Source organism: Cervus elaphus, chromosome 16 (assembly GCF_910594005.1).
Source record: "Cervus elaphus chromosome 16, mCerEla1.1, whole genome shotgun sequence".
Taxonomy (NCBI): domain Eukaryota; kingdom Metazoa; phylum Chordata; class Mammalia; order Artiodactyla; family Cervidae; genus Cervus; species Cervus elaphus.
In genome coordinates, this window is record NC_057830.1 from 31,724,326 (window position 1) to 31,737,827 (window position 13,502).

A 13,502-nucleotide genomic window follows, 5' to 3' on the forward strand; every position below is an offset into this window, starting at 1 on the left:
TCCCCTTCCTTCCAGCTCCTCTCTCCAGTCCCTTGTCCTGCTCTATACTTGAGTCAACTGCCACCTTCTCACCTCAGGCCTGGCCCATCTGTGTCCCTGTCAAGGGGCTCAGCTAGTGCATCATCGTTAACCTTTGGGACCTGGATGAGATGGTGACTTTCTCCATTAATCATGTGAGGTGGGTCTCCTACACCAGCACACTGCCTTTTCCCCAGGGCATAATAAAGACTTCTTGATTTTTCTGCATTCTTACGGTTATTAGATCTCTGAGGGGAGAGACAGTCTTATTTCCCCCATCATTTTTTTTTTTTTTTTTTTTGCACCTTGCATGGTAGATTTCTAAAAAGTCCTGAAAAAGGCAACTTTCAGCTTTTCTGATTAGAAACCTGCAGCTGAAACTTAGGAACACTCTTTGCTCTTAGGGAGAGCCACTCCTGAATAAACAGCCTTAGATGCTCTATAATTAGGCAGAACGCTTGCTCAATAACTTTCATGTACATTGTCAGCTGACCTAATTAGGCATCAGTTAAAAAATGCCAGCATCGCCCTCTTAATCCATGGTTCCTGTTGGCACTGATCCACATTCTTATAGCTTGCCTCAGGCTCTTGGCTATGTGCCAAATCTTGCTGCTTTATTTATCCTCTTTGCGTTTTGAATTCTTTCTTCTGTCACCTCTTTTCTACCATTTTTCTTATTTAAAATGATCAGAAATTACCAGCCAGAAAGTGTTTTCCTTCTCAGAAAACTAACCAAATAGAAGGCAACAGATACATTCTTTCTTTATAGCTCCTTTCTTTTGTACAGACTACTTTTTTTTTTTTTTTTAAGACTTCTGGATTCTGAGATTTCAGGATGTTTACTGACTGTTCCTGGTTAACAATGTTTTTATCACCACTCTTGGTAAAGACAGCCTTTACCAAGAGCCTTCAGGAGCTGAGAAAAGAGGAATCACGAATGTTCTTACTCTACAGTTGGCTCTACTATAGTGTGCAAGATTTATGCAGGTTAGCTGCTTTAAGATATTTCCAGAAATAAAGTTTCAATAAGACATCTGCAAGAAAGGTGTCAAATAAGAATTAAGATACTTGAAACTCAGAACCCTTTCAACCATAAAGGAAATCTAAAACTGTTGCTGTTTTAAGCCAAGCCAAAAGCTCATGTAACTCCTTCTGCTAACAATACTGTCTTGTTAATAGCAGGACCAAAGCAAAGGCCCCCAGATATCACAGCAATATGGCACAGAATAGCAGAGCAGATGGGGGAGGAACTGGCAGCAAAGGAAGAAGGCTGGGGCCATTGGCACTGGGCACTTGTAGGTACAGGTGAATTTAAGTCAGTTTTCAGAGCCAGAGGATGCTGGAAAGGCCCCATTTGAAAATGTTTCATGGGTTAAACTAAGTAAGTGGTAATAAAAAGCGGTATGTCATGTTTAAACCTAATCCTATAATATCACTAGCAAACATGATGTATAATCTTTTAAAAGTGCCAAAAGTAACAGTTAAAGGATTAAAAAAAAATTCTGACAGGTATATAATTTAAGATACTGTGACACACAAAATCACAATCCCTGTGTGACTTAGTATCCCTGTATAGCTAGGCGGTCTCCCCAAACCTCCCTTAAGTGTATTTAGCCCAAATCCCATGTGAGTGTTTACTAAATCCCTTGATTTGAAACTTTTTAATTTGTTTGAACTGCTCAAATATTAAGAGTATAAACACCTTCAATTTTAACTTGTACCAATAAAGTGCTATTGGTTTTCATCTCCAATAGTGCATTTTTTGTCAAGAAATTTATTAACCTTTACAAACACTATTTTCACTCATTCATAAAAAATGATTTATGATTAAATCTGTAATAAAACCATATAACATTCATCAATGCATTCAATAAGACTAGTTTCATCCATGGAACATAATAAACCACTTTAAAACAGCAGTTTTCATTCACGTCATATAAGGCTGTCAAATTAAAAATATTCCTTATAATGGGTTGTTATCCAAGAAATCCATTTCACTTCACGTTATGTGGTAAGACTGACGGATAGATCCTCTAAGAACAGAATCTGAAAGTAGACTCCACCCTTTTGGTCACCTTTTCAGTCTTTCTCTCAAACAAGTTTCACAACAGGAAAATATTTGTGAGCAGAGAAATCAAATTCAGGAGGAACCTGTGAAAACAAAGTCAATCGATGTATCTTATACATATTCAGACAGTAAACAAAATAAAGACGTAATTTTAGACTCCTGTGTTTTTAGAAACAAGGAAAAGAAAATGATTTAGCTTATCTCTGGATCTGTGAAGGTTATTAGAAAACATGCTGACCAATGGTTTTCTATTTTTAGAGACCACTTAATGAAAACAGACTTAAATTACAGGAAAAGGTCATGGGTCAGCGATTTCTTTTAGTCCCAGGGTGGCTGCTACTTGTGAGAAATGAAATGAGTCACTGGTAAAGCAGAGGCGATAAGAAAGAGGGATAACAGAAAAGCAATGGGCGCAAACAGAGGTGTGTCTTATACAATGGACAGACGCCACCAGAAACGGCTCAGCGGCTGGCCTCTCACATCTGCACCAACTGCTGACACAGCACCAGTGGAACCAAGCGAGGCTGACAGGATCGTCCCTCTCCTGAGCCACTGAAGTGTTTATTTATTGAAGCGTTCACTTTTCTAAAGGGGGAGGACTTTTAAAATAACTCCCATAAGCTGGTTTTCACACATTTTCTTTTGTTACCTCAAGTCATTCAGTAATTTATGTGGAAGGGCAGAGCAAACTTTAGAGATTTTAAGTCAACAAAATCTGTAAGTTTCAAGGCAAAATGGCAAGCTCCAATTTATTTTCTGCCACTGAATCTCTTTAAGAATCATCTTTATGGGCATTTTGACTTTTTTGTAATATTTATTCAGCTTACTAAAAAAAAAATGAAGTTTATAATAATTGAATAATAATATATTTTACCTTGGATTCCTTTTTGTGTCCTCCTGCCAATAACTTCATAACCACAAAGTTGGGTTTGGCAACCTTTAAAATTCTATTGACCTAAATAATGAACAACATTAAGCTATCAAAATATAAAATTCATAGTCAAAATATATTGATTTATAGATATCAATAGGAATGTGGCACAAAATAAGTGTCAGTATTTTATTAAAATGAAAGCAATTTCAAAACATGAGCACCACCATATATCTTTTAGTAACAAAGAACTCTAGTTTACCATCATGAAAACTTGAAAGGACTACTGTATCTTGTTTTCATTAAAACAAAGAAGCATTACATTGTGAAGTCCTGCAAAGACAGTACAATATAATGTTCAGGGCACAGACTCTGGAGTTAAGCTGTCTAGTTTCAAAGTCCAGTTTTGCCACTTACTAGCTATGAAACCCCTGCAAGTTTTCTAACCTCTCTGTCCCCAGTTTCTTCATCTGTAAAAATGGGAATATAATTTACCTATCCCGCAAAGATTTTTGAGGACTGAGTTAACACATATTATGAACCGAAACTCATGCCTAGCAGGCAGTTAAGTGTCCTTTAACTGCTATTTCTGATAACCATTTGTCTAAAACGTTTCACCTGAAAATATGAATAACAACAGAATGGAATACTCACTTCTCTTTAAGAGGGAGTAATGGGCAACTTGAAAAAAAATTCCCATTGCCTGCTTCTTACTTAGCTCACTTGACACATTAATTACCTCAAGTTCAGGAACTGCTGCCCCTCAGCTCCATATCACATATCCACTCACCTACATGACTACTCCATTTGGGCATCCAAAAGCCATGTTCAAAACTGAGCTGACCTTCCCAGCCCTGCCTCCCCATATGTTCCAGCCTCAGTCTTCCCCTTACAACTCAATCCAACCAGATGGTGCTCAGGCCAAAAACCTCAAAACCACCCTTGACGCCTCTTTTTCTCTAACTCCACCTCCAATCCATCAGTCAATACCACTGGCTAGACCTTAAAATTTACAGAGAATGCAATCACTTCTGATCCACTGGCACTACCATCTTTCACCTGGATCATAGCCATGGCCTCTAATTGGCTCCCTGGCTTCCATCCTTGGTTTCACCAGTCTATTTTACCAACACAGTGGCCAGCATGGTAATCCTTTAGAACAAAAATCAGATCTGGTCACATTAAAACTCTCCAGCAGCTCAACCCTGTGTTCACCTCACTCCAGCACACAGCCCTGGGCTGTTCTTCAAATACTCCAGACCCTCTCCTGCCTCTGTACCTTTACACATGTGGGTCCCTCTGCCTAGAAGGCTCCATTCCCAGGTGGTCATATGACTTGCTTCTCTACCTTCTTCCAGGATTTGCTCAGAGGCCAACTTATTTAAAAATGTCTAATCCCTTCCACTTCCATACCTCCTGGAGCATTCACTATCTCTATTTTCAGAACAAAAATCTCTTTTAAGGTTTTTCTTCATAGTACTTCTGATCTTATAACAGACTATTTATTTATTTACTTACTGCCTGCACCCCCCTGCCCCTAGAAGGGTCCAGATTTCTGTTTTTTTTCCCCTGCTGGAATATACCAGAGTACTTAGGACATAGTACACACTCAACAATATCTGTATATTTACCATTTCCCACATGTACACAGGTATCTGTGTAAGGTAAATCCCAAGAAGCAGAATTTCAGGGCCTAGGCACCTGTGATTTTTAAGAGATTGCTAAGATACCTTTCATGGAGGCTGTATCAAGATATACCCCCCAAATGGTCTGTGTGTTACAGGTAACTCGCATTTACAGAATAAATACATTTCAATAAAATTAGGTTATACAGTAAATTAATGAAACTCATAAAAGGCTGAAACAGTATTTTGTATTTTGCAAGTTCTAAGCTCTGTAGAATGATACTCAAAATAGTCTTTAAAACAATAGGCTTTATTTTAAATGGTCAAATAGAATAAGGTTGTTTTTACTTCCTGTGATAACTGACTAGATCATTTTTTAGGTTTAAGATTTATGTAATTATATTTTAATACAGTAAACTATAATTAAAATTTTTAAAATTTAATGTTAACATTACTGAGCTGTAGATCAATCTGGGTCTTATTTCTATTCTTCCAGCTTTATGGTTCTAAGTCTTAATCTCTCTTTGCACTGATTTCTAAATTTACACAAAGGAGATATTTGTATCATCATTCATCATATAATTTTAAGTCTGACAAAGTTAGATTGACATACTTAGCAGAAACATGACAGTCTTCATTTATTAATACTCTAAGATTCATTTTATGATTAAACTGTTATCCAGTAGTAAGTGATGTACTTCCTGACAAACTTCCTGCAGAATAACTGTGACTGCAGTCTTACCTCATGGTCTGGGTTTGGGATATTTTCCAGTATCATTTTTGCCTGCTGAAAGTGCTTACTAGCTGCCACATACAGTTCTGGAGACTGAGGAGGAGGGCTATATTTATTGAGGTCAGACATTTCCTAAAAAGGAAGAAATACTATTATTTAAAGTATGTTTAATGTGAAAAAACTCTAAAATACCTTTTTAAATTAAAGAATTCTACATTGATTATCCATTCACATATGGACACTAAAGCAAACACTCTGCATGTCCTGGTTTTTTCCTATTCAATTTTCAACCTTTATATACCATACTTCATATTATTCTCATAATTAAATAACTGTTAATGTGATGGGTATACCCTACAAAGTCAAATAATATTCATACTATTTAAAACTGCTATTTCATCCCTTTATCTCACTGGTCCAATAATAGTTTCACTTGACTATTTTAGCAAAATGGACAGATACAAATAGCACATCTCCAAGAAGGTCTAAGACTAAATATTTTGCAATTATTCTAAGGAGCAGGTTCACCTTGAACTGCAGATAGTGCACTGGTGGTGGTGTCATTACACTGTTGAATGGAGCAAATCTGTGCTCATATCGAACTTGTTCACTATCAAGCTCAAACTTGGGTTTTCGTACTTTGCCATCCATGTCAAAAGCTACCATGGTCTACAGTACAAAGAGAGAAAGATGATAACAATATGAAAATTGTGAACATCCTCATTAATAGCAGAAAATAAGAAACAGCTATTTATACACAGTAAATCAAAACAAGGCTCAGAAATCAAGAACAGGAAAAGAAAAACTAGCTTTAATATTCATTTTGACATTCTGCACCATCTTTTATATGAAAAACATTCATGTTCCAGTGTCTAATATTTTAATTTTCCCAGTGAAATTGTACCACATGCACATTCTTCTTCTTAAGGCTTTTGTAACAGCTTTGAAAACTTCAAGTAAAAGCTCCGGAAGAAAAAGTAATATTATCATTTCTATAAGAAAAGCACTGATCCTGTTTTCCAAACAGAATTCCATGTTCTATTTTATGCATTTCACTGTTTCCTCAAGTTACTATCTCCTGAAAATGCCTGCTTTGCTCAAATTAAGCCTTTCATTGTGGAGCTTGCCCCTTTCCTAACATACTTCTAAAAAAAATCTGGAACCCATCTCTTCCAAGAAACCTTTTCTGATCATCAATCAGAAGTAACTCTTCCCTCTCTTAGTATCTATGCCACATATATGTCATCTGGTCTACATTAACTAGGCACTTGAGACAAGGATCACATCAGATTAGACTTGGTATCTCACAACGCACCTAGTACAAGACATCTGATACATGACAAATGTTCAGTATTTGTTGAACAAATTAATAAAACCACTAGACTTGGATAAAAGGTCATTTTTAAGCAGACAATTAGTAAAAATGAAGGTTAAATTAGAACCTAGAATCATAAGAGAGTTCATTTTAGTTAAATAATAAAACAGCAATGTAGCAACTTACTTTAAACATTCCAGCACACATGTTCTGATACGCCTGGCTCATTGTGATCTCTCGGCTCAATGGGCGAACTATAATTAGAAAGAAAATTATCCAAACTCTTTTCCCTCCTCCTCTCGCATTACTGCAGAAGAAATCTAAATTTAAAAAAAATCTTCTATCTTGTTTACCAAATTAAAATATTAAAACGTTTGTTCCCACAGGCTAAATTTTATGGCCCAAATCTACAAATAATAAACTAGAGCTAAGGTTAAACAGTAACTGTGTTCTCAAAACCATAAGATTTCAGTATAAATTAATTGTAATTTTTTCTCAAGTCACAATACAGAGAGAATTTCTTATTACAGGAAAGCCATGAGTATAGTTATTTAATGACCCACTCAAACTGTTGAATCTGAAGGGAACACAAAGCACTATTTTTAATGATTGCAGTCTATCTGTATCAGCCCATGAGTGATTAATAGGGTAGTCCCCTGGAAACATTTCTTTCTTCTCATGGTCCTTGGGCAGTGTATGATCATCTTTCTGTTTGACTGTAACAAACAGCACCACTCCAGACTTCCTTCCTTCCTGAGCTATCAGCCTTCTGTCAACAGTATCAAAAGTCTCCTGCTGTCTTGTTCCTTATCTTATTCCATGTGGTTACTACTTTTTGTCCTAAGGTCCTCTGACACATGAAATAGGAAAGAAGTAAAAGAAAAGCAAGGAAAGAAACCAAAAGGATTCTACACTAATACTGTGACTCAGTTTCTACCCCAGTGTCTTCTGGAGAGAAGGTGAGTGAGTGAGTGAAAGCTGCTCAGCTGTGTCTGACTCTTTGAGACCCCGTTGATTGTAGCCTGCCAGGCTCCTCTTGGCCAGAATACTGAAATGGGTAGCCATTCCCTTCTCCAGGGATCTTCCCAACCCAGGGATTGAACCCAGGTCTTCCGCACTGCAGGCGGATTCTTTACCAGCTGAGCCACCGGGGAAGAGAAGATGGGTGAGAATAAAAATATAATGACTAATTCATCCATTATTTGATGAAATTAAAGTGCATTCCAGTGTTACTTATTTCTTAAGTTTAAAAATAATTTACATCACCTTTCTTCTTTTTTTTTGTTTTTTTACTACTACGGCCTTTTTGCTGCTCTTCCATTATCCTTTCCTCTGCCATCTGAGAGCCATCGGCACGACTTAATGTCGACATCAACCAGGCATAAAGAAATTCAGAGAGATACCTTAATGAAAAGAAAATGTTAGTTAATGATAGATGTCTAAATGAGATGGCCTGGTCAAACATGCTCTAGTACTAATAAAGAGAGATTTTTTTTAATAATTGTTTAAAAGTTTTTTGTTTTAAAACAAGATTATTCAAATAGATATTAATAGATTAAATCTTAAAAAAAATGACCATTACAAATAATTAACTTTCCCTATCCTGTTGCCTACAATATGGAAAATTTCTTGTTGCCACACAATATGGAAAATATACTACAATGATGTGAGTTTTACAACTTTTCAAAAGATTTTTGGAGGGGGTACAAATCAGGGGTATAGGATTAATAGATACAAACTATTATACATAAAATAGATAAGCAACAAGGATTTACTGTATAGCACAGGGAATTATACTCATTATCATGTAATGATCTATAATTAAATATAATCTGCAAAAGTACTGAATCATTATGCTATACACTTGAAACTAACACAATACTGTAGATCAACTATATTTCAATTAAAAAAGATTTCTTGGTAATTACATATATCAGTAAATCAAATGAATGCCCAGCAAATTGTTTTTACTCTATCAATATAGGTCACATTTCACCTAAACCTATTAAGGAATTTCTTATTTTCTTATTAATTACAAAAGGAAACAAATACAGAACAAAAATTACATGCATTAGACAGAATGATTCTAAAACATTAAAAACATGCAAGCATATAATTTACTTGAGCTTATTCAATAAAGAAATGTGAGACAGATTATCTCACCAGGTACTAAATTCTTTTAAGTTTAAAATGGCAAATACTACTTTCTCTTAGGCCAGAAAAATAGTTCAAATCTAGGACATAAATATATATTCCTTGAATAAAATTAAGGACCACTACTATATTAAATGAAAATCAAAGATTTATAAGAAATTTCATGATCAAGTTTGTATGACACATTCCAAAAATTTCTCAAACAGTTATAAGGCAGGTTATACTGTTAAAACATGTTAAAAAGGAACATTTTCAAGCAAAGCCAGAGAACTCCCTGGCATCCGGTGGTTAGGACTCGGGTGCTTTTACTTCATGGACCGTGTTCAGTCCCTGGTCAGGGAACTAAAATTCTGCAAGTCACATAGCACAGCCAGGAGAAAAAAAAGCAAAACAAATGAAAAGATACACCTGGAATGACTTGGGCACTTTATTTTAATGCTAAACTGAGCGCTATGCCTCCTGGCAGCTGAAGCAAACCAGGGAATCTGCGCAGAAAGAGTATACAGAAAGGACGACTTCATCTGATTAGAAGAAGCATGTATTATGTGGAGAGAAAGAATTCCAGGCGATGAATTTAAGCACTTATTATAGAATCCTTGTAAAAATAAAAATGAATTTTTCCCCCATCACACTATAAAATGAGGGTTTGTAACCTACCTTAACTCAAAGGGATGATTTCTATAGAGAACTAATGCTACCTTCTACCTTTTGACTACCTAACCCAAGAACAGATGAGTAAAGGGGAGAGGTGGCATAATTTAGGCCTTTCCTTTCATTTATCAGATATATCAACAAGCTTTTTACTAACTGCTTTATCAAAATTAATATACAATTTTATCTAAAGAGAATCAAAGAGCTAATATCCTATACCAGTTCTCAACTGTGATCTCAGGACCAGAAGCAGTCTTACCAGCAAAGCAGTTACAAATGCGAATGATTGGGGGGGGAGGGGTCCTACCCTAGACCTACTAAACCAGGAATGCCAGAACAGAGCCCAACAAGTTGCTTTCCAAGTGATTATGATGCATGCTAAATTTAAGAATTATTAGTTTTTTTTTTAACTGATTTTTTAGGATCCACATGCTTTAGGGATCACATTCAGGAAGATCAACAACAATACATATTTTATAAAAATGCTGGAGCCCAATCTGTAATACTAAAACTAAACAGTAGTTAAAACTAACATCAAAGTAGACCAGGATACTTACAAGCAGAAGTAAAATTTCTTTTGTTAGCAAGAAATGAATCTGCTCAAATATATAGGTAAATTTCTATTCAAGTATATATCTGAATATAATTCATCTGCCAATTCTGTGTGTCAAAGATCATATAAAAATTATATTTTGAGCAATCAAGAGCACAAAAGCTTCCAATCAGCTGCCTCAAACAACAAAACTTGAGCACAATCCTCTACAAAATGCCTTGTTTGAACAGGAGTGTACAGTATGAATTAATGAAAAAAAAAATCCTAAGTAGCTATAACACCTGTTGGTAAGAGCTGTTACCTACATAAATGTTGGAGAATATACAAAATAATATTGTTCTCACATAACTATACTGATGCTCAATTCATTTTCATAACCAAGAATTACCTGCTAAAAGCCCTAGCAACCATGACAACAAAACCATGTTAATGGTTATACTGTTCAGCCGCTAGCTCTGTGTGACCCTACGGACTACAGCACACCAGGCTTCCTTCCCTGTCCTTCACGATATCCCAGTTTGCTTAAACACCTGTCCGTTGAGTCAGTGATGCTATCTAACCATGTCATCCTCCATCACCTCTTTTTCCTCCTGCTCTCAATCTTTCCCAGCATCAGGGTCTTTCCAGTGAGTCAGCTCTTGGCATCAAGTGGCCAAAATATTGGAGCTTCAGTTTTAGTATCAATCCTTCCAATAAATATTCAGGGTTGGTTTCCTTTAGGATTGGCTGGATTTATCTCCTTGCAGTCCAAGTGATTCTCAAGAGTCTTTCCCAGCATCAATTCGCTTGCAGTCAGCGTTCTTTATGGATGTCCAACTCTGAGATTCATGCATGACCACTGGAAAAACCATAGCTTTGACTATACGGACCTTTGTTGGCAAAGTGATGTCTCTGCTTTATAATATGCTGTCTAGGTTTGTCGTAGCTTTCCTTCCAAGGAGAAAGCATCTTCAAATTTCATGGCTGCAGTCACCATCCTCAGTGATTTTGGAGCCCAAGAAAATAAAATCTGTCCCTGTTTTCACATTTTCCCCTTCTATTTGCCATGAAGTAATAGGACCGGATGCCATGACCTTAGTTTTTTGAATGTTGAGTTTTAAGGCAGCTTTTTCACTCTCCTCTTTCACCCTCATCAAGAGGCTAGTTCCTCTTCACTTTCTGCCATTAGAGTGATATCATCTGCATATCTGAGGTTGTTGACATTTCTCCTAGCAATCTTAATTCCAGCTTGTGATTCATCCATCCTGGCATTTCACGTGATGCACTCTGCATATAAATTAAATTAGCAGGGTGACAATACACAGTATTGACATTCTCCTTTTCCAATTTTGAACCAGTCCATTGTTCCTTGTCTGGTTCTAATTGTTGCTTTTTGACTGCATACAGGGTTCTCAGGAGACAGGTAAGGTGGTCTGGTACTCCCACCTGTTTAAGAATTTTCCAGTTTGTTGTGATTCACACAGTCAAAGGCTTTAGCGTAATCAATGAAGCAGAGTAGTTGTTTTTCTGGAATTCCTTTGCTTTTTTCATCATCCAACAAATCTTGGCAATTTGGTCTTTGGTTCTGCTACCTCTTCAAAATCTAGCCTGTACATTTAAAAGTTCTCAGGTGAGGTACTGCTGAAGCCTGGCTTGAAGGATTTGAGCATCACCTTGCTAGCATGTGAAATGAGTGCAATTGTATGGTAGTTTGAATATTCTTTGGCATTGCCCTTCTTTGGGACTGGAAGGACAATTGAGCTTTTCTAGTCCTTTGGCCACTGCTAAGTTTTCCAAATTTGCTAACATTGACTAAAGCACTTGAACAGCAATATCTTTTTGGATTTTAAAAAGATCAGCTGGGAAAAAAAAATAAATAAAATAAAAAGATCAGCTGGAATTTTATTACCCCCAGCAGCTTTGTAGTAATGCTTCCTGAGGCCCATGTGATTTCACAGTCCAGGGTATCTGGCTCTAGGTGAGTGACCACACTATCATGGTTATCTAGGTCTAAGATCTTTTTTGGTATAGTTCTTCCCTGTATTCTTGTCACCTCTTCTTAGTGTCTTCTGCTTCTGTTAGTTACTTACTGTGTCTGACCTTTACCATGCCCATCGTTGCATGAAATGTCCCCTTGATATCTCCAATTTTCTTGAAGAGATCTCTACTGTTTTCCACTCTACTGTTTTCCTTTATTTTTTGCATTGATCACTTAGGAAGGTTTGCTTATCTCTCCTTGCTACTCTCTGGAAATTTGCATTCAGTTGGGTGTATCTTTCTCTTTTGCCTTTCACTTCTCTTCTTTCCTCAGCTATTTGTAAAGTCTCCTCAGACAATCACTCTGCCTTCTTACATTTCCTTTTCTTTGGGATGGTTCTGGTCACCAACCACCATCCACATTCTTCAGGCACTCTGTCGACCAGATCTAATTCCCTGAATCTATTTGTCACCTCCATTGTATAATCATAAAGCACCGATTTAGGTCATACCTGAATGGTCTGGTGGTTTTCCCTACTTTCTTCAATTTAAGTCTGAATTTTGCAATAAGGAGCTCATGATCTTTGCCCCAGTCAGCTATAGGTCTTTTTTTTGTTGACTGTATAGAGCTTTCTCCATCTTCAGCTGCAAAGAAGATAATCAATCTGACTTCAGTACTGACTATCTGGTGATATCCATGTGTAGTGTCATCTCTGGCATTGTTGGAAGAGGGTGTTTCCTACGACCAGCATGTTCTCTTGACAAAACTGTTAGCCTTTGCCCTGCTTCATTTGTACTCCAAGGCCAAAACTGCCTCTTACTCCAGGTATCTCTTGACTTCCTACTTTTGCATTCCAATCCCCTATATGAAAAGGACATTTATTTATTTATTTTGGAATTAGTTTTACAAGGTCTTGTAGGTTTTTATAGAATTGTTCAATTTTAGCTTCTTTGGCATTAGTGGTTGGGGCATAGACTTGGATTACTGTGATGTTGAATGGTTTGCCTTGGAAATGAACTGAGATTATCCTGTAGTTTTTGAGACTGCATCCAAGTACTCTATTCTGGACTCTTTTATTGACTGTGAGGGCCAGTCCAATTCTTCCAAGGGGTTCTTGCCCATAGTAGTAGATATAATGGTCCTCTGAATTAAACTCATCCGTCCCCATCCACTTTAGTTTACTGATCTCCAAGATAATGTTCACTCTTGCCATCTCCTGCATGATCACATCCAATCCACTTTGATTCATGGACCTGACATTCCTGGTTCCTATGCAACACTGTTCTCTACAGCACTGGCATCACTTTCCAATGCCGAAACAGTGCTCAGCTGTGGATGTGCAGGTGGTGAAAGTGACGTTCGATGCTGCTGCTCTTCAGCTGATAAGATGTGTCCAACTCTGGGAGACCCCATGGACGGCAGCACACCAGGCTACTCTGTCCTCCACTATCTCACGGAGTTTGCTCAAACTCATGTCCACTGATTTGGTGATGCTATCCAACCATCTCATTCTCTGTTTTCCTCTTCTCCTTCCCTCAGTCTTTCCCAGTATCAGAG

General features: G+C 37.1%; 1 protein-coding gene across 5 annotated transcripts in view; it reads right to left on the minus strand.

The window, feature by feature from the left end:
• Positions 1 to 1,772: 1,772 nt before the first annotated feature.
• NAA35 (N-alpha-acetyltransferase 35, NatC auxiliary subunit) overlaps positions 1,773 to 13,502 on the minus strand; it is a 94,674-nt gene continuing 82,944 nt past the window's right edge. For all 5 annotated transcript variants that reach the window (XM_043927370.1, XM_043927373.1, XM_043927371.1 and 2 more), the window contains 6 exons: positions 7,897 to 8,033; positions 6,817 to 6,884; positions 5,844 to 5,984; positions 5,325 to 5,447; positions 2,961 to 3,041; positions 1,773 to 2,169 (listed from right to left, as the gene is read on the minus strand). In XM_043927370.1, the coding sequence (XP_043783305.1) occupies positions 2,110 to 2,169; positions 2,961 to 3,041; positions 5,325 to 5,447; positions 5,844 to 5,984; positions 6,817 to 6,884; positions 7,897 to 8,033 (610 nt within the window). In that variant the 3' untranslated portion in view covers positions 1,773 to 2,109. The remainder of the gene's footprint in view (positions 2,170 to 2,960; positions 3,042 to 5,324; positions 5,448 to 5,843; positions 5,985 to 6,816; positions 6,885 to 7,896; positions 8,034 to 13,502) is intronic.